The sequence below is a fragment of the Peromyscus maniculatus genome, chromosome 4, assembly GCF_049852395.1.
Source record: "Peromyscus maniculatus bairdii isolate BWxNUB_F1_BW_parent chromosome 4, HU_Pman_BW_mat_3.1, whole genome shotgun sequence".
Classification (NCBI taxonomy): Eukaryota; Metazoa; Chordata; class Mammalia; order Rodentia; family Cricetidae; genus Peromyscus; species Peromyscus maniculatus.
In genome coordinates, this window is record NC_134855.1 from 7075128 (window position 1) to 7095189 (window position 20062).

The window sequence follows — 20062 nt, forward strand, 5'->3', positions numbered from 1 at the left end:
ATGTGCAAAAACAACACAGACCGCGGGGCCTGACACATGCCAAGAGCTCGGTTGCTTGTAGACTTTAGAGAGAGCATGTGGAAAGACCGAGAGCAGGTGTGTTGCTGATGAGAGAGGGGGCTGGGAATAGAGGGAAAATAAAAACAGCAGAGAAACTCAAGGAGACATCCATTGCAGAACATGATTCTCCAGCCAGGAAATGAGCGCAGTGTCTTTTTAAAAACCTGTTACAGGCCTCAGAGGGTGAGAATGATTACTCTGCAACATGATGACCTGAGTTCAAATCCCCAGCCCCATGTAAAATACCTGGGCATGGCTGTGCATTCCTTCAACACAGCACTGGAGAGACAAAGACAGGTGGATCCTGGGAGCTCGATAGCCGGTAGCCTGGCCAAAATGGAGACTATCCAGTTAAGCGAGAGAGCCTGTCCGAAGGCAATGAAGCTGAGAGCAAAGAAGGAAGACAGTATCTTCCCTTGGCTTCCTAAGTGCACAGACAGGCATGCACACCCATACACCGTGTGTGCAGCACACACATACATAACAATGCTGCACACAAAAGGAAAAGAAAAACTGTGGCAGTATTATTCTAAAAAGTTAAAGTTCAGGTCTGGCCAGGCAAGCTTTGCTTGGGTGGGTGGGGAATATAGAAATATTTGCAAAGAAAGAAATGTGCCATTCATCTTCCCCCTGGCTGTGCACAGAGTGCCCACAGCATTGGCTTTTTAGCAAAAAGGTCACTGTGAATTTGAATGCCAGCAGCATCAAAAGGGGTAATGCAAAGCCTACCTCAAACTGGTTTAAACAAGAAGGAAATGAACAATAAAGTTTGACATAGCCCACGGAGCAACTGTAGGTGAGCCAGGGAAGGCCCCATGGTTGGTGGTGTCGGCAGTTCCGGTGATGTTAGAGGCCTGGGCCCTTTGGCTTGTTCTGCTTCCCTGCCCTTGGTGTGATGGCTTTGCCATCCCTAGGGTCACACAGACATCCTCAACACCATGGTAGCCAGAGGAAGGGGGGCGTCCCTAGAGTGAGAAGCCTTTCCAGAAGGCTCTTGGCAGACTTCTCACCCTGCCTCAGTCCACTGAACGAGCTGCTGGCTAGGGAAGTGGGCCACAGTGGTCAGCTCCCACGCGGTCTTAGGATTGCTGCTTGTGTGAACGCTGGCCACGGCTGGCCCAAGGAGCCGCCGGGTCCTCACCGACTCTCTCTCCTGCAGTCCATCAGAACTACATCGGAAACGATGCGGAGAAGAGCCCCTTCTTCTTGTCTGTGACCCTTTCTGACCAGAACAACCAGCGTGTCCCTCAGTACCGTGCAATTCTGTGGCGGAAAACAGTGAGTACCTGACTTGCCCCTGTACTCACGAGTCCCCTGGTCAGCACACATGAGGGAGGGCTTCCTTGCAGCCCATTGCCATCAGAGTCCCGTCAGCCCATTGTCAGGGGCCTCCTCTCCTTGTAGATAATTCAGAATGTCGTCATCGTCATCGTTCTGAGCTGGGGCCACCAAGCCTGACATTAACAGCAGCTTCTCCTCATCCCTAAGCCACAGTCAGACACAGCTACTTCCTAAGTCTTCATCTCTGGGGAACAGCAGTAGGTTTTATAGAGTACATTAGTTCACTAATCTTATCTATTACTTTTTGGGATTTTTAATGGTAGTGGTATGTTCATTTTTGTTTGGGGGCTGGAGAGGAGGATATGAAAGGTTTTGTTTGTTTGTTTGTTTTTGAGACAGTCTCATATAGTCCAGGTTATCTTCAAACTCACATTGTAGTTGAGGATGACCTTGAATTTCTGGTCTTCCTGTCTCTAACTCCTAAGTGATGGGATTGTGCACCACCATGCCCACTTGTGATGTTGAAGGGTTCAAACCCAGGGCTGCAAGCATGCTGGGCAAGCACTCTGCCTTTTATGATGATGTGGGGATCGAACCCAGGGCTGCATGCATGCTGGGCAAGCACTCTGCCAACTGAGTCACATCCCCAGCCCTAGTTTTGTTCATTTTTATCTATTGTTTTGTTTGTTAAGATAGGATCTCACTTTGTATTCATGAACTTGCTATGTAGACCAAGGTGGCCTCAAACTTCACAATCCTCCTGCCTCAGCCACCTGAGTACTGAGCTTATAGGAATACACCACCATACCCAGCTAACCCTAGCTATTTTTTAAAATTACATTTCTTGTAATTTTATGTGTATAAGTGTTTGTCTTCATGTATTTCTGTGTACCATGTGTGTGCCTGATGCCCAGAGAGGTCAGAAGAGGGCACCAGATTCCCTGGCATTGCAGTTATGGATGATTATAAGCCACCATGTGGGTGCTGGAAAGCAAACCTGGGTCCTCTGAAAGAACAGTTCCTGCTCTGACCTACTGAGCCATCTCTCCAGGCCCTGACCCGAGCTGTTTTCAACAGTTAAAGCTATGAGCTAGCCCATCTTTTAGTTAGACTGGAAGAATAGATGAGTATCATCTGGCTACAGCCCCTATGGTGTCACCTCTCTCCGACTTGCACAGCCAGCACCAGCATCCATCCAGCTGCACTGTTTTAGGTTTCATATTTTCCTTATGTGTTTTCATTATGTCTACTTGCTACTCTGATTCATAAATTTGTCTTATGGCAATTCTTATATTTGATTTTTTCACTTTTCATAAATTTTTCCCATTGTTTTCTTTTTTCCTATTATTTTCTAGGGGCATTTGTACAAAGACAGTATGATACCCTGGTGAAAGCATACACACACACACACACACACACACACACACACACACACACACACACACACCACACATATTCACTCACATACCTACATGCACACATACATGTATAGCAATAGAGTAACAACTTTAAACGACCTAGAAGGAAGAGCTGAGGATGAGGCTTTGTTGATAGGCTGCATGCCCAGCATGCATGAAATCCTGTGTTCAGTTGCACATGCCTGTAATCCCCGCACTTGGGAATCAGAGGCAGGAGAACCAGGAGTTAAAAGCCATCCTCACTCACATAATAAGCTTGAGGTCATTTTGGGATATGAGACTCCATCTCACAAAGAAAAAGTTTCTAGGAACCACTACTGTTCAACAAGCTATGATTAGGTACTTCTAAAATAGTAAGCTAAAATAGTAAAGAATAAAACCTAACATTTATGTGCACTTACTATATGATAGATCAGTGGTTCTCATCCTTCCCAGTGCTGCGACCCTTTAATACAGCTCCTCATGTTGTGTGACCCCAACCATAATATTATTTCATTGCTACTTCATCACTGTAACTTTGCTACTGTAACTATCTGTGTTTTTCAACCCCTGTGGTCTTAGGTAACCCCTGTGAAAGGGTCATTAGACCCTAGAAGGGCTTGTGACCCACAGGTTGAGAACCACTATACCAGATCATTTCTTAACTACCCAAATCTCAATACCTGCTATTGCAATTACAGAAGTTAAATGGCGTGGCCAAAGTCCCTCCCACTATATGACAGGCCAAATGTACCCCAGGGCTCAGTGACCAAGGTGTCACTACTGTCCATAATTAAGTCTCTATGGAAGTCTGACTCATAGTGTCCTCCCTCAGTGTCCCCACCACCTAGCAGAATGCCTGACACATAGGCACAGCTCCAGAACCATGAGTAAGCAGATGGCACCGAGCCAGCTTAACGGCTCTGGACACCGCTGCTTCTGTTTAAGTCAACATCTACAGAATTTTCAGAAGTTTGTCTTTTTTGAAGCAGATTTGGGGTAAAGATCTTTTTTGTGTTACTCCTGAACTTATTTCCAGCAGAGGCATGTTCATAACAAGGGACTTTAGTGGGACCAAGGTTTACAGGGACAGGGGCTTTCCCAGACTCAAAAGAACTGGAAGGACCAACACGTCCCCTCCCCCTGCCACCGCCAGAACTGGGCCATCAGCCTGCTACCAGCACAGCTGTGTGACAGCAGAGCCACGAATGGTCTAGGAGACCCTGGAGTGTGTGTGCCCCGTTTCTCAAGTGCCCGCTGTTCCCCTGGTGACAAATGACCTTCACCCCTGTCTCCTGCACCAGGCAGGGGATTTTATGGTTTCTGTTTCAATAATTTATTTTTGTTTCATGTTTGCTCATTAGAACATTCTAGACCCTTCTGCTTTCAGTGTTCTTTTTGGGCAAATTGGATTTTCCCTCCTCTGCTCCTCTAGCAATTGATACTTAGGTACACGAGGAGAGGGTTGAGATTTCATGGCACCAGAACACCGAGTCAGAGGTTTGCATACAGAATGATGTACAGTGGGATGCAGGCCCCACTCCCAGGTTCTTTTGGTATCGTTTGTGGTGTAGTCTCATGTGACCTCTGGGATAGAACTGGTCCTTTCAAACTAGTGGGAACTCATGAAAGTTGGATCAGTGGCTGTGGAGCCTGCATGGGACTGGACTAGGCCCTCTGCATGGGGAGACAGTTGTGTAGCTTGATCTGCTTGGGGGCCCCCTGGAGGTAGAATCAGAATCCATCCCTGGTGCGTGAGGGGGCTTTTTGGAGCCCACTACCTATGATGGGACACCTCATGCAGCCTTGAGGCAGGGGGAAGGGCTCTGACTTGTCTCTGCTGGATGTGCCTCCCATGGGCACATCCAGCAGAAACAAGTCCAAGCCCTTTTGCCTTCTTGTGGGGGAAAGTGGGAGTGGGGGTTGGGGGGCAGGCTGGGAGGAGGGAAGAGAGGGATCTTTGATTGATATGTAAAATGAATGAAAAATTGGATTGGGGCGGGCGGGCGGGAGGAGGGAGGAGAGGGGAATCTGTGGCTGATATGTAAAATTAAATTAATTATAAAATTTAAAAAATAAATAAATAAAAGTAGAGAAAATTTTAAAAAGAAAAAAAAAGAACCGGTCCTTTCTGGTCTTTTAGGTCACAGGAAAGCTTGTGTTCCTGAAGTCTGTGGATCTTGCTGTCCCTTGTGTGGCCCAAGCTCAGGTCTCTGCTAGCCTCTGGACCTCAGCTCTACAGCTTACCCTAGGGCTCACCCATGCAAGCAGTGGCCTTAGGCCCGCATCTGTTATCTTGCCAGTCATCCACACTGGCAGCTACTGCCCTTCACCATGTCTCCACAGGTGCCGCACGGGCTTTAGATTCCTGTGAGAGGTCCTGCCTCGGAAGCAGCCTCTTGTCCCGAGCCGTATGTGCCTGCAGGGCTCACTCAGATATCTCAGTGTTTTCCCGCGCCCTTGTGGCCTGGTGTCTGGCCCCTTAGCCTCCTCCCTCCTCTCCTTCCTTCCACCTCTCCTGCCTTTCAGGGAGGAGCTTACTTGATGTCCTGCCGTCTTCCATCCTGCGTCCTTGGATGGTTGCTGGCTCTGAGGAGGGGGCAGGCGGGACAAGTGCAGGGAAAACCTGGTAGCCTGGCTTACTCCTGCTTCTGAAGCAGTTGCCTGTCCTACATACAGACTGTGGTGATGTGGTCAGCACCCTGAAGGAAACAGAGACCCCTGAAGCTGAGGTCAGGGAGCTCTTCCACATGGAGATCCAAAGGAGAAATGCTGTGGGACTGGCAAACTGGAAGGGGAAGCTGGGGAATATTCCAGGCAAAAAGAACAAGGATTAACAGACAAATAAAGTAGTATTTTGTGGAGCCACTCTTGGCCACCATTAGAGAAGTGTAGGTGTGAAATTTAAGTCCCCAGACGGTTGTGAAAGCAGCCCAGGACTGACCATCAGGAATCTTAGTCCCACTGAGAATGTCCAAACCTTCATCTAAAGCCTCTCCTGTAGGTGCTAAACTGTGGGCCAACAGCAGGGTAAGTGTTTGCTCCTAGCTACAGATGGAAATATTGAAGAGGGTGAGAAAAATAAAACCAGTTACTAAATTCCCATAACTGCAAGCTGGCACTGGAGGTTGTGGGAAGTTCAGGTATCAGGCTCCTCCCAGCCCCTGCACACAAGCCCATGCTGTCCAAAAGCAGGACAGCAACATATAACTACTGCAAGAGGTTCTTCCTGGGCATCTCTCTTGGCTTTTGAGGGGCTGGGGCTGGAACCAGGTAAAGCACTCCATCCTAGTACTGTGCTGGGTGTTGTCTGAACACACGAGGAAGATTTTTATATAGAAACAATTCCAACGCGCTGTAGAAATTCCATCCAGATAATACAGCTGGTACAAAGAGGAGGCTCAAAGTCTGTCTGCTCAGAGAAATGATCGTAGCACCCTGTGGGAGTCCCTGCAAGTGCATGTTGGCAGGTGTGCCCACACATCCAGCCTGTACTTCCGAATCTGCACAGTCCTCACCTCTGGTTGCCTGGTGTGTGCAAACACAGGCCTCCGCTTAGGGCCTTGCCTCTTTCTGCCAGAAAACACAGAGTGGTTGTATTTGAGTGTTAACTCTAGACGTCTGAGAACAGGAGATGGGAGGGAGAGCTCTGCCAGGTTATAGTGAAGAAAACCGCAAGTCCTGAGCCCACAAGCCCTGGGGCTCCTGTCCACATAGCTACTCATGAAGGTGCCATTGTCCCCTGCCAGCGGCTGGCCTGGGCCTGTCCTTAGAGCTGCCTTTGGTGTGTTTGATGAGCAGAGGTGGTAGGAGGAGGCTAGGCAGAGGCCCAGGTCTGAGGCCGCCTTGAGCAGCTCAGCTTCCTGTGTAGGTGAACAGTACACTGGGGCCAGTATACAGCAAAGCCACAGGAGAGCTCGCTCCCAGTGGTGCGGCCTGGGAAGTCTGGAGAGCGAACTACCATCTCCTCCCAGGGTTTCCCATCTCTGTACCAAAAAAGGCAGGTTAATCCAGTAGAGGACCCATAAAGAGAGTCTTGTGTGGGAAAAATCTCCCATGACCAGGGGAGGAGATGAGAGTCAGGTCTCTTGTACATTGGTCAAATGTTTTCTTTACTGACAGAGATCACAGGCTTGAAAAGGCAGAGGAACTCTACCCCAGGCCGTTATTCTCAGCTTGCACAGGGAAGTTGGTAGAAGTGTCCCCACAACACACCAAGTATTTACTTCTTTGCTCACTTCCTGAAGAAACACCCCAGCCCTTCTCTAGTTGTTTGTGATGACAGTTCTGTGATTTGCCAAAGTTACAAAGCCTTTAGATGGGTACTGTTTGATGATCTCATCTGCTAGCCATGTGCGGTTGGGCCTGTGTAGTGGAGAGGAGAGACAGGACAGGAGCGCCTCTGCTCTGGGTGTGCTGGACACAGGACTGCCGAGGTGGCTGCCTGTTCCTGTTCTGGAGATAGGAACTTATCCACCCTTCCTGTGAGTCGGTCACAATAGGTACTCACTTTAAAGCAAGTAAATGACTTTGAATAAGTCAGCACGGTAAACACATTATTAAAACCTTGCTGGAAGACAGGGGTGATTTCTAGTTAAAAGGCCTTTGACCGGGTGACATGGTACTTGAGTCTCATTGAACAGAGACTCTTCTTCCTTATAATCTTTGAACCATATCTGACTTTTAGCTCAGATACCAAACCAGTCCCCTTTGAACTGGTTTGGACGTGTGGTTTTCAGGATCCCAGGAGGCTGAGATGATGACAGGCTTGAACAGACGAAAGGCTTGTGTTGAGTCACAGCTGTGGAGCTCAGGTGCCCACTGCTTTGGGACCTGTGGGGAGGGGCTCTTCACAGCGGGATCCGTGGAGCTACAGGAAGCTGCTCACCTCATGGCAGCTGGGAACCACGAGACCAGGGTCCTCCATCCCCATCTGGGAGCACATCACCCCAGTGACCTAAGACTTCCCACTAGGTCCAGCTCTTAAAGCTTCCGGCACCTTCTAAATAGTGCCAAAGATAGTAACATGGCCTTTAGCACATGGGCTGTTGGGGGTCCTGTATCCAAATTGTAGCAGATGCTCAGCTGTCCACCATGATACCAAGACACTGAGGCCTGATGTGTTGAGTCCTGCTCAGAACCAGAAGTGTGAATGAGAAGGACGGTGCTGTCAGCCAGAGCAGAGTGAGAAAGAGCAGGCGTGGTTTCACTGTAGAGACCAGGCGAGGCTCTTCAGAGGGGAAGGGCACCGGGCTCCTCCCTGATTGGTGCTTTGCTTCTTCCAGGGCACACAAAAACTATGCCTTCCCTACAGTCCCACAAAAACGCTGTCTGTGAAGTCCATCTTAAGGTGAGTACTCACGGACAGGCCCACACAAGCTGGCGGCCTGGATGGAGTGCATATTCCTGGGATCCCTGTGCTTTCGCTTTCCTTGATTGTCTCGCCAGGCATTGCCTCCTAGAGTCTCCAAGGCAGCCCCAGAGGGCAGGACTGTCACTGCCTCCACTCTACAGATGAGGAAATGGAGGTTCAGAGCAGGAAGCCAGGGCTTCACGGCCGCACCATCCAGCCGTGGCTCCTAAGCATGCCTCCGCTCTGCAATTCTTTGCCTGCTGCTTGGTTTTTTTTTTTTGGGGGGGGGGGTTTGGTTTGGTTTGGTTTTTTCTTGTGTTCACTTGGATACTTTGGGTTTAGAAAGAAAATCAAGAAATCTTTTTCATTTCATTTTTATACTTTGAAATAGAAACCCAGATGTCAGCAAAGGCTCTCTGGGGGATGTGCTTTATTCTTCACTGAACAGCGAGTGAAAAGATTGGAACATCTGGCTCCCGCCCCTGGTTCCCATCTCCCTCTCATCTCTCTCCCAGGCCTGGGGAAAGCTGCCACTCAGATGGAGCCTGTCACTCTGTCCCCAGCTAAGATATGACAGCCTAATGGCAGTGGCTCTTTGTCAGACACACGTGCTGAATACTTTCCCAGCATTTTCTTGGTGACTCTTCAGCTCAGCTGCACCAAGTCCACCTGCTGCCTCAGTTCCCTACGAGGACTCAGGGCCTCAGAGAGCAGGAGAGCCCCTGCAGAGCTGGTAAACTACAAGATTTAAACTAGGCATCTGCAGCTCTGGGGCTAAAGAGAATCATAAACATATAAGAAATTGTCAGTAACAGCCAATAAATAAGTCAATAGCAATCTGGGAGAATAGCGAGGATGCCTGATGCCGATGTCCCTGATGCCTGCTGCTCTCACTGTGTGAGTGTCCTGAAGGGACAGTTGCCCATGGCATTTGATGAAGTTCATGGACTCTCGATTTGTTCCCTCACTTGCTGATCTGCATTTCCAGTGTGTCAGTCCTCTCAGAGAATCCCCCATGATTTTTCTAGACAATATTGTCTGTCCTCTCCAGAGAACTCCACCTTACTCCTGTTGCTTCAGCCCCTGCTCACTGGCTCGCTCTGTCTGCTCTGTTCCAGTGCCATGAACCTGGACAAGTTTGAGAAAGGTCCCAGGGAAATCTTCCATCCCGAGATACAAAAGGTACAGGAAGCTGTGGGGCTTCATAACAACCCGTGGACTCAGTCTCACCTCACCAGGACGGTAGGGCGGGCTGGGCTGGTCAGAGAGAAGGAAGTGTGGTGTCAGGATCAGGGTCAGGTTCGTGTGTGTGTGTGTGTGTGTGTGTGTGTGTGTGTGTGTGTGTGTGTGTGCGCGCGCCTTCATCGTGCAGCTGTAATCGAGTTAGCTCTGAAAACTTAGAACTGTAGCCGTCCTCACTAGGATGCCGGTGAACAGAGCAAAGCTGAGCTTCAAGAAGGTGGGTGGTGCCAGAGCTGGATGACAAGGAAGAAGCTGGCGAGGCGGCAGAGTGAGGGGAAATAGCTCAAGTGAGATGTGAGGACAGGCAGAGCGTAATTATTTTCTGCATCCCTTAAGGTAGGCTTTCAAACTGAGGTCATTGCCTCTCGACTTAGCTAAACCCAGCCAGGCAGAGTAGAGTGTCCTCATGCCTTTGCTTTCATTTTATTTATAAAATACCATTTGTTTGACCACTGGGACCAGCATGGCAGGAGGGAAGTGACTTCTGCAAAAAGCACTGCGTGCACCTGTACCCACAGACATGTACTAAATAAATAAGTGAACAATAAAATAGTATTTGCATCCTGCTAGAATAAACTCGGGCAAAATTTAGTGTGTTAGGTTAAACTAAGCAAATTTAAGCCATGCTATGCTTAAAGTGACTATGGCAACCTCAAAACAAATTAGAATTATAAATATATCAGTGCCAGGCGGTGCTGGCACACACCTTTAATCCCAGCACTCAGGAGGCAGAGCCAGGTGAATCTCTATGAGTTCAAGGCCAGCCTGGTCTACAGAGTGAGTTCCAAAATAGGTTCCAAAGCTACACAGAGAGATATGTCTAGAAAAACATAGATAGATAGATAGATAGATAGATAGATAGATAGATAGATAGATAGATAGATAGATAGATAGATAGATAGATGAAAATATCAGTAACAATGTGTCTTTACTACTTCATTATAAAACATAGATTTTTTTTCCAAAGGCAGGGTCTCACCATAAAGTCCAGGCTACCCTAGAACTCACTTTATAAATCAGGCTGACCTCAAGCTCATGTCCTTTCTGCCTTAGCCCCTGCAGTACTGAGAGTGTGGGCATCTTCCACATCAGGCTGTGAGAACAGAGTCTTAATCCTGTCCTTCTTGGTGCCTGAGAGCGATCACCACTACCAGCCCCACTCTTAAGACCCCACCCCACGGTCCTGGAGGAGCAGCATTGTGGTGGCCAGTGTCTCAGCTGCTGTGCTAGCTCACCCCAGCTGCCTTCTCTCCACAGAGTAACAGATGACCAGACAAGAGTCAGCAGCACCCTGCCTGTTGAGGTCCCCATTCTGTGCCTGATTCCATGGAAAAGCTGTTTCATGCTCTCCTATAATTGTGTTTGGTTTAACCCCTTAACAAGGAATGCTCATGAGCCTCCCTAGGCCTGGATATGAGGCCCAGTCCCCAAAGTCACGCCATCAGAGCTGCCCCCCAGCTTCTGCATATTACTGTTAGGAGCCCTTGACAGTCTCTGGATCCACACAGCAAATAGACGCTGAACCAACCTCATTATGAGAAGGAAGATGACTAGTCCTATTAAAATGCTGTCCCTCTGTTTCTGCTTGCTAGGATGCAGTGACATTTTTCTTGACCAGATTCCTTCCAGAAACAGTGTGTGTGATTAAGTTGGCTTTAAGTTAGTGGGAAAGTGGGATCTCTGTGTTATCTTCTTGCCTTTCTCTGCCACTTCGTGTTCTAGAGAGCTGTAGATGACTTCCTGGTGACCAGGGATTGTATAAAAATCTGTAGAACTAAATCTGAATGTTTAAAGCATTAAAGGGTTTTTAAAGTATATGTAAAATTCTGCACTCTTAAATCTAATTTTTGTTTGTTTTCTTTTGTTTTTGTTTTTGTTTTGAGACAGGATTTCTTTGTGTAGCCTTGGCTGTCCTAGAACTAGCTCTGTAGATCAGGCTGGCCTCCAACTCACAGAAATCTACCTCCCTCTGCCTCCTGAGTACTGGGATTAAAGGTGTGCACCACCTCTGCCCTGGCTAATATTTGTTTTTTAAAACTTAATATTAGCTACAAACTAATGATAAAAATCAAAATTCCATTAAAAAGAACAAGTTTGAAGATTGATCCCAGCATCCATGATCCTAGCACTCCAACAGCAAGATGAAAGGCAGAGATGGGAAATTCTTCAGAAGCCTGTGGGCTAGCTAGCCTGCCGCACACGGTGGACAGCAGTCAGACACCCAGTCTCAGATGATGTGGAAGGCGAGGACCAACACCATAGGTTGTCTTCTGACATCCACACGTGACCTGTGGCGTGCACATGCCTCCCTGCACACACACATACACACACAAACATGTACATACAGGCACAAAGGAAAAAAGTCACTAGGACTTAAGAAACACCATTACTACACAAAATTAGACTTTCCAGGCTGACATTACAAACCGAGAAACAACAAACAGAGACCTAGTTGGTGCTCACAGATCTGGAAATGAGTTTTTAAAACTAATGCTGTCAGGTAGACATTGATAGACCATGATTCCTGGCAGGAGCACGCACCTCTAAAAAGATGTAATCCAAAACAAAGATGATACAAAGGGGATGTGACCTGGCAGCCTGTGGCTGAATGTTGAGGCCCTGGGGACTCTTGGTGCAAGGCTGCTCCCACAGCCTGGCCACGGAGGAAAGCCCTCTCCCCAGGCCAGGGGCCGGTAACAAATGCCCCAGTTCTGGTATTTGCTGGACCAAAGGTAGTTGGGAAGCTCCCTGTTGTTTTGTTCACCATATACTTGCAGGTGTCAGGAGAACCGGGCCACATGACCTTAACCCAGGCTCTGCTGAGTCTCCAATGCCTTACCTGTAATTCTGGAATGATTAGGCTGCATGGCAAAGTGGTTGAGACCAAAGGAAATTATGTAAAAGAGGATTTTGCAGTGAAGTGTGTAATGACATGCGAATATGAAGTATGTCCCAAAGTATAGGTTTATTTTTTCCAGGACTCAAAAACAATGATGATGTACTTGTAAACAAAAGAGCCCTTGTTACAGAAATGCAGGATTTTGTGTGCCTCCCTTTAGGAATTGTCAGCTCCCAGCTGACTGGGAGGATGAGGGTTGCTCAGCCTCTTCCACCTCTATTCTGGCCTTCCTCTCAGTTCTCACTGGCAGCCATGGCTTCCCTGGACCCACCTCCACTCACCCAGTGACCTCTCCCAGAGCCTTTGGCCTTGGCATCTGCCTGCCAACTTCCTCAGAAGTTCATTCTGAGAAGGGAAGGTGGTCTGAAGCTGTTTGCCAGGCATCCTCCACACTCACTGTGTCTCTCTCCAAAGTGACCCGCACAGGGCAAGAGAGTAGTGGTGAGGAGCAGACCCAGACAGGTCAAGTAATCTGTGCACACACACAGTTGTGGGCAGCAGGACTCACAGCCAGGACTCTTTAGGGCCACCAGTGCCCCCTGCTGATCTCAGGAGAGGGTCTCTTCAGGGCAGCTGACTCAGTGTGATGCAAGTAATGAGACGCACTGGACCAGTGTCTTGATGCTGATGCCAGCCTTTGACACTGGTGTTCAATTCTCTGTTTCTCAATTGGATCTCCTTACTAAAGGGTTGTTTTCGTGAAGCAGTAAGTGTGCATTGATTCAGGGATCGGTGAGCAGCAGTTAGTATCTGTCAGGGGTTTTCTCAGAGATGTGTGGCCCAGCCAGCATTTTGTTTCTGGTTGTTCTTTACTTTGTCTTTGTTTTCCTTAAAGAGAGATTCCATAACCAACTTCTATTATTTCCAAAATGTCATAACATCAAATCGTGTGAGTATATAAAGCTTGGCTTTCTCAGAGAACCAAAATCCAGTAATCACCATGATGTATAAATGTAACTTCTGAAACTTTGCTTGACAGGACTTGCTGGTTCTGGAAGAACAAGAGGTGAGTAGTTTATCAACAGATTTGTTCCCTGCCCTTAGCCAGTGTCAGCCCCTCACTGTGAGCACAGCCTTCTCTTTGAGTTAGACCTCAGTGCATCTGCAGTGTGGGCTTGTTCTCACAAAGAGGCCTCCTGAAGGGGCTGTCCAAGGTCCCCTTCAGAACTCCCCATACAGCTCTCTATAAATAGACAGGTATACTTAAGTCTGCGTAAATATATGAATGTGGTGTAAAGAGATGTTCATTTCCATTCAAGTAGGATTTCTGTGCAAAGCCACACACTTTACCACACTACGTGCCAAAGATAACTGCATGCTTCATTCCATTACCCCATTTTATGTGAGTGTGTGCATGTGTGTGCACTTTTGTGTGCATGTCCCTGTACATGTATATGTGTCATAGAAATATCCAGCATATTATCCGTAGATAACTGAGTAAGGAAATGATGGTTTGTGCATGTTATCCATAGCAGAAATGGAAATACCATTTGTCTATTTGCTTTGGTCAAACTTGGTAAAATCCTAACTCCTCCATTTCCCTGATACCCCAGCTCTAATCTGTCACCTCAACTAGTTGACATATCTTTATAAAATGACCTGAACTCAAAGTGTCTCCGTGAATGTGTCACAACCTCTTCAGCCTGTTGACAACACCCACTTCATCTCTGCCCTACACTATACAGGCCAGATCTCTATTTCTCAATTTTGTCTCCTTACTCAGGGGATATTTTCTTGAAGGAGCAAATGTCCCTTGTTGATGACTTGGGGAGGGGTGAGAAGAGGTCACTATCCAACAGAGCTTTTCTGAGAGATGAGTGGCCCAAGCATTCCCATTTAATTCTACAGCTTCTCCACTAGAATCATGGGGAACAAAGACCTTGATTCTAGTCCCTCCTAGTGATAAACTGTGAGTTGTGATGATGGGCAGAAAAAAACAGAAAACAAAAAACAAACTTAATAAGGAACACTGGTAATGCGCCTGAAAGGTTAGCTACTTAGTAAAATGAAGTTGGTGACCCGAAATCCATGTTTTATTTGCTCATGACTGCACAGACAGGCATCCCCATAAATGATACGGTGTCCTATGCTGTAGTGCACACAAGGAGGAACCAGTGAACTGTGAACCGGTGGAACCCTATAAATACAGAAGACTGACTTAGTTTGGGTTACTATTGCTGCTGTGAAACACTGTGATCAAAAGTAAGTTGGGGAGGAAAGGGTTTATTTGGCTCCTGCTTCCACATCACTGTTCACCACTGAAGGAAGTTAGGACAGAAGCTCAAACAGGCCAGTACCTGGAGGCAGGAGCTGATGCAGAGGCCATCACATCACTGTTCATCACTGAAGGAAGTTAGGACAGAAGCTCAAACAGGCCAGTACCTGGAGGCAGGAGCTGATGCAGAGGCCATGGAGGGCTGTTTATTACTGGCTTGCTCAGCCTGCTTCCTTATAGAACCCAGGAGCAGCACAGTGGACTGGGCCCTCCCCCCTCAGTCACTAATTAAGAAAATACACTACAGCCAGATCTTACGGAGGCACTTTCTCAAGTGAGGTCCCTCCTTTCAGGTGACTAACTGTGTCAAGTTGGCATAACACTAGCCAGGACACTGTCCAAGCAAGGCCATCCTTTCTGGGTTCCAACGATCCTTCTGGATTCACTGGGACTTTCTTCTCAGACTTGGCTTTTCACAGAAGGAATGTAATTTGGAGTGTTAATTCCACAGATAAAATTAGAACTAGGGCTGAAGAAGCAGCTCAGCAGTTAAGAGCACTGGCTGCTCTTGCTGAGCAGGGTCAGTTCCCAGCAGCCACATAGTGGCTCACAACCATCTCTAACTCCAGTTCTAATACCCTCTTCAGGCCTCCACAGGCACCAAGCTCACATGTAGTGCACATACATATATGAAGGCAAACACATATGCACATAAAATAAATAGATCTTTTTTTAATTTAGAAATACTTTAACTTCCAAACAAATAGAAATAACAAGTGTGGCCTGTTTCTGTATCTGAGCAAGACTGTGTCCTGAGGCAATCAGTGCCTGTAACTCTCCAGCAGGCTGCTCTCTCCAGAGTCCCAGACTGAAGATGGGACCTGGAAAGCTCCCTGTGTCCCTCAAAATCCAGTGCTCATGAAACCCTGATGTGTTTAGTGACTTATCCCAGTGTGGTCCATCAGGAGTTGGAGCTCAGTGGTAGAGCATGTACCTAGCATGCGTGGTGAATCCTGGGGTTCAGTTCCCAGGTCCAGAAGGCAGCACCTCAAAACAATGTGTTTTGATCCAATAGCCCCAGATGAAACTACCTCTCCTAAAGTACAAAATAGCTCATTATGTGAACCGACACCTTGATTTCTGAAAATAGATGAATGCTTTCTGTTTATTGTGGGCACCATCTGGGAAGCCTCGGACACCAGGTTATTTCAGTAGAGTCCTAGACTGTTCAAGAACTTAAGACAACATCTTCCTGGAATGTCCTCCTGAAGCAGAAGGTTCTATACAATTTCTCATTTAAACTGGGACTTTCTGGAGAGTATTAATAATACCAGGACAGCAGAGAAAAGAGACGGAGACCAGGGCCATCATGGCAAACCCAGAGTCATGTTCTCCTTCTGAGTGACCTTGAAGATTGGAAATCCTTTTATGCCAGAGTACCTGGACAGTCCCCAACCTGCACCCTCCATTCCCTGAGACTTTGCAGGGCTTTAGCCTGACTGGGATAACATGTCTTACAACCCAGCCCTTCCAAGGTCTCCCCCAGGGTACTGGTAGCTACTGACATGGAGGCTCCGTCTCTGCCTGTGCTCTCAGCTTTGCTCAGTGCAGACCTGTCCTGGGAACACTGTGTTGTGCTGCTGACAAGAGCCCTGGTCAGAAGTCAAGAGACCCAGATCCCGACTCCAGCCTGCTCTTCACTTAGGAGCAGCCTTGGGCAAATCTCTTCTTCCCTGGATGTCCCTGACTGTGGAGTATGGGTCCTTTCTGGTCCTAATGAACTGCTAGTGAACCACGTCCGTCTGCCCTGTGCTTACTGTCTACCGGCTCAGTTGGACCTGGACCTGCCCACCTGGAGGCCTCCCAGTTTGTTCCTTTGTCCACTGGTTCTCAGCATCTGTTTCCCAGACCAGCAGCAAGAGCATCCCATGGGAATCTTTGCTGCAAACTTCCAAGCCAGATGCCAGACCTACTGAGTTGGAAACACTGGGCTGTGAGCCAGACATCTTCTGACAACCCTCCAGGGCTGCCAGTGCCATTAGCCTGGAGGCCAAGTGTGGAGGATCACTGCTTCGGACTTTTTGTGGTTGCTCCAAAGGGCTATCTGCTAGACTACAAATTTCTGTGGGTGCTTTTGAAGAGGGTCCATGAACAAAAGAGGTGCCACCATCTTGGAGATGTGTGAATACCATCATCACTCCAAAATAGAGGGAAAAAGTGATGGCCATAGCAACCAAAAGTAGGTAGGGGTCCCTGATGAAACTACAGAGATCAGGGCTGGAAAGATGTCTCAATGGTTAAGAGCAGTATACTGTTCTTTCATAGAACCCAAGTTTGGTCCCAGCACCCACTCAGGCAGCTCACATAACCTCTTATAACTCCAGCTTCAGGGGATCCCACACCTCTGGCCTCTAGAGACACCTGCAGTCATGTGCACATGCTGCCACACATTCACACACACACACACACACACACACACACACACACACACACACACAACTTGAAATAATAAAAATAAGCCTTTAAAAACCTTAGCCAAGCAGTGGTGACAGACACCTTTAATCCCACCACTTGGGAGGCAGAGCCAGACAGATCTCTGAGTTCGAGGCCAGCCTGGTCTACAGAGCGAGATCCAGGACACCAAAACTACAAATAAAACTACAAAGAGAAACCCTGTCTCAAAAAAAAAAAAACAAAACCCTACCCAAAAAATCAATCAAAACCTGGCAGGCTGATAACAAAACGAGTTCTTTCTGTCCACCTTTGCTGTTCTTCTTGCTTCTTGTGCAAAGTCACCGAATCGAATTTGTCCATCTTCTCCATTGTCCCTGGCCCTGTGCTCTGCTCTGCAAATTCAGAAATTAATTAAAGTATATGTGATTATCTTCCAACAACTCAGAGTCTAGTAAGAAACATGTCCATGTTCAAGATAAAAATTACAGTGGGCATTGGTGGCGCATGCCTTTATCCCAGCACTCGGGAGGCAGAGGCAGGCAGATCTCTGTGAGTTCCAGGCCAGCCTGGGCTACAGAGTGAGTTCCAGGATAGTCAGAGCTGTACAGAGGGGGAAAAGGAATTACAGTGGGGATAGTGGTGTAAAGAGAGAGACGGTGGCCTCTCTGGAAAGTTCCACTGGAGCTGAGGCTTGCCTGGTGGGGAAGAGCATCCCCCTGAGAACTGGGGAAGCATTCTGGGTAGAGGGGTCAGGTAGGGATGCCTCCCTATAACCGTGTCTGTATAGAAAGCCACTGTTACAGAAGGGCATGCATCTGTTTGCTGGTGTGTTAGAGACAGAGAAAGGTTCTGAAGCACATCCTCAGGCTTGGGTTTTCAGATTCTTTTCCTTTTCTTTTCATAAGTATATGTATGTGGTGTGTGTGCGTGTTTGCGTGTGTTTGGTACATGTGCACATACATACGGATGCCTTAGGTTGATGTCAGGACTCATCCACTATCCCTCTTCTACCTTACTCATTGAGTTGAGTAGAACTAATCCAATGCAGAGCTAGCCAACTTGCTCTGGGGATCCCCATCTCTCTGCCTTCCTGGGCTAGAAAGGCAGGCACCTTCCCGTACCAGAATTTATGTGGGTTCTGGGGATCTGAATTCCAGTTCTCTAGTGTGTGTGTTGAGCACTTTATAATAACTGAGCCATCAGTGCAGGCTGGTTTTCAGAGTCTTAATTTTGCCGTTCCACTTCTGAGTCCTGACATTCTGCCTTGACCTCCCACCTCTGCCCCACTGACTAGGACTCTTGACACCCACACCTTGACTGACCAATACCCAGAATCCTTCACCTAGTGGTGGTCAGACAGCCTTGTAATGTTGATGTTCTTCCAACAATGGACTCTTACTATTAAGTAATTCAGGCATGCACAAAGTATAAAGAAAAACACATAAATCCCCTGCCCAGATTACAGGCAAAATCATTAAAAACACAGAGTTGAGGGGCTAAAGAGAGGAAGAACCCAGACTTGGTTCCCAGCATTCACATCCAGCAACTCATACTGCCTGTAACTCCAGCTCCAAGGAATCAGCACCCTCTTCCAAGGGCACATGCACTTGTGTGGTGAATATAACCACCACATACATGTATGATAATGAATTATGGCAACACATAGCAAACACACAAGTAATGACCAAGTCTTTAAACAGTGACAGCTGAGAGCCTCCTTCCTGCTCCCTTCCTCTGTCTCCTTCCTGCTCCCTTCCTCCGTCTCCTTCCTGCTCCCTTCCTCTGTCTCCTTCCTGCTCCCTTCCTCTGTCCTCCTTCCTGCTCCCTTCCTCTGTCCTCCTTCCTGCTCCCTTCCTGTCTCCTTCCTGCTCCCTTCCTCCGTCTCCTTCCTGCTCCCTTCCTCTGTCCTCCTTCCTGCTCCCTTCCTCCGTCTCCTTCCTGCTCCCTTCCTCTGTCCTCCTTCCTGCTCCCTTCCTCCGTCTCCTTCCTGCTCCCTTCCTCTGTCCTCCTTCCTGCTCCCTTCCTCCGTCTCCTTCCTGCTCCCTTCCTCTGTCCTCCTTCCTGCTCCCTTCCTCCATCTCCTTCCTGCTCCCTTCCTCCGTCTCCTTCCTGCTCCCTTCCTCTGTCCTCCTTCCTGCTCCCTTCCTCCGTCTCCTTCCTGCTCCCTTCCTCTGTCCTCCTTCCTGCTCCCTTCCTCCATCTCCTTCCTGCTCCCTTCCTCTGTCCTCCTTCCTGCTCCCTTCCTCCGTCTCCTTCCTGCTCCCTTCCTCCGTCTCCTTCCTGCTCCCTTCCTCTGTCCTCCTTCCTGCTCCCTTCCTCCGTCTCCTTCCTGCTCCCTTCCTCTGTCCTCCTTCCTGCTCCCTTCCTCCGTCCTCCTTCCTGCTCCCTTCCTCTGTCCTCCTTCCTGCTCCCTTCCTCCGTCTCCTTCCTGCTCCCTTCCTCCGTCTCCTTCCTGCTCCCTTCCTCCGTCTCCTTCCTGCTCCCTTCCTCCGTCTCCTTCCTGCTCCCTTCCTCCATCTCCTTCCTGCTCCCTTCCTCCGTCTCCTTCCTGCTCCCTTCCTCCATCTCCTTCCTGCTCCCTTCCTCCGTCTCCTTCCTGCTCCCTTCCTCCATCTCCTTCCTGCTCCCTTCCTCCGTCTCCTTCCTGCTCCCTTCCTCTGTCCTCCTTCCTGCTCCCTTCCTCCGTCTCCTTCCTGCTCCCTTCCTCTGTCCTCCTTCCTGCTCCCTTCCTCCGTCTCCTTCCTGCTCCCTTCCTCTGTCCTCCTTCCTGCTCCCTTCCTCCATCTCCTTCCTGCTCCCTTCCTCCGTCTCCTTCCTGCTCCCTTCCTCCGTCTCCTTCCTGCTCCCTTCCTCTGTCCTCCTTCCTGCTCCCTTCCTCCGTCTCCTTCCTGCTCCCTTCCTCTGTCCTCCTTCCTGCTCCCTTCCTCCATCTCCTTCCTGCTCCCTTCCTCTGTCCTCCTTCCTGCTCCCTTCCTCCGTCTCCTTCCTGCTCCCTTCCTCCGTCTCCTTCCTGCTCCCTTCCTCTGTCCTCCTTCCTGCTCCCTTCCTCCGTCTCCTTCCTGCTCCCTTCCTCTGTCCTCCTTCCTGCTCCCTTCCTCCGTCCTCCTTCCTGCTCCCTTCCTCTGTCCTCCTTCCTGCTCCCTTCCTCCGTCTCCTTCCTG

General features: G+C 48.6%; 1 protein-coding gene across 11 annotated transcripts in view; it reads left to right on the top strand.

The window, feature by feature from the left end:
* The window catches only part of Garnl3 (GTPase activating Rap/RanGAP domain like 3), a 143372-nt gene that overhangs the window by 73065 nt on the left and 50245 nt on the right, over positions 1-20062 (top strand). For 10 of the 11 annotated variants that reach the window (XM_042274836.2, XM_076568862.1, XM_076568864.1 and 7 more), the window contains 4 exons: positions 1220-1338; positions 8024-8088; positions 9210-9273; positions 13212-13238. In XM_042274836.2, coding sequence (XP_042130770.1) covers positions 1220-1338; positions 8024-8088; positions 9210-9273; positions 13212-13238 — 275 coding nt within the window. Of the gene's footprint in view, positions 1-1219; positions 1339-7641; positions 7713-8023; positions 8089-9209; positions 9274-13211; positions 13239-20062 lie in introns of those variants that run through there. The other variant, XM_076568865.1, reaches the window with a different exon arrangement.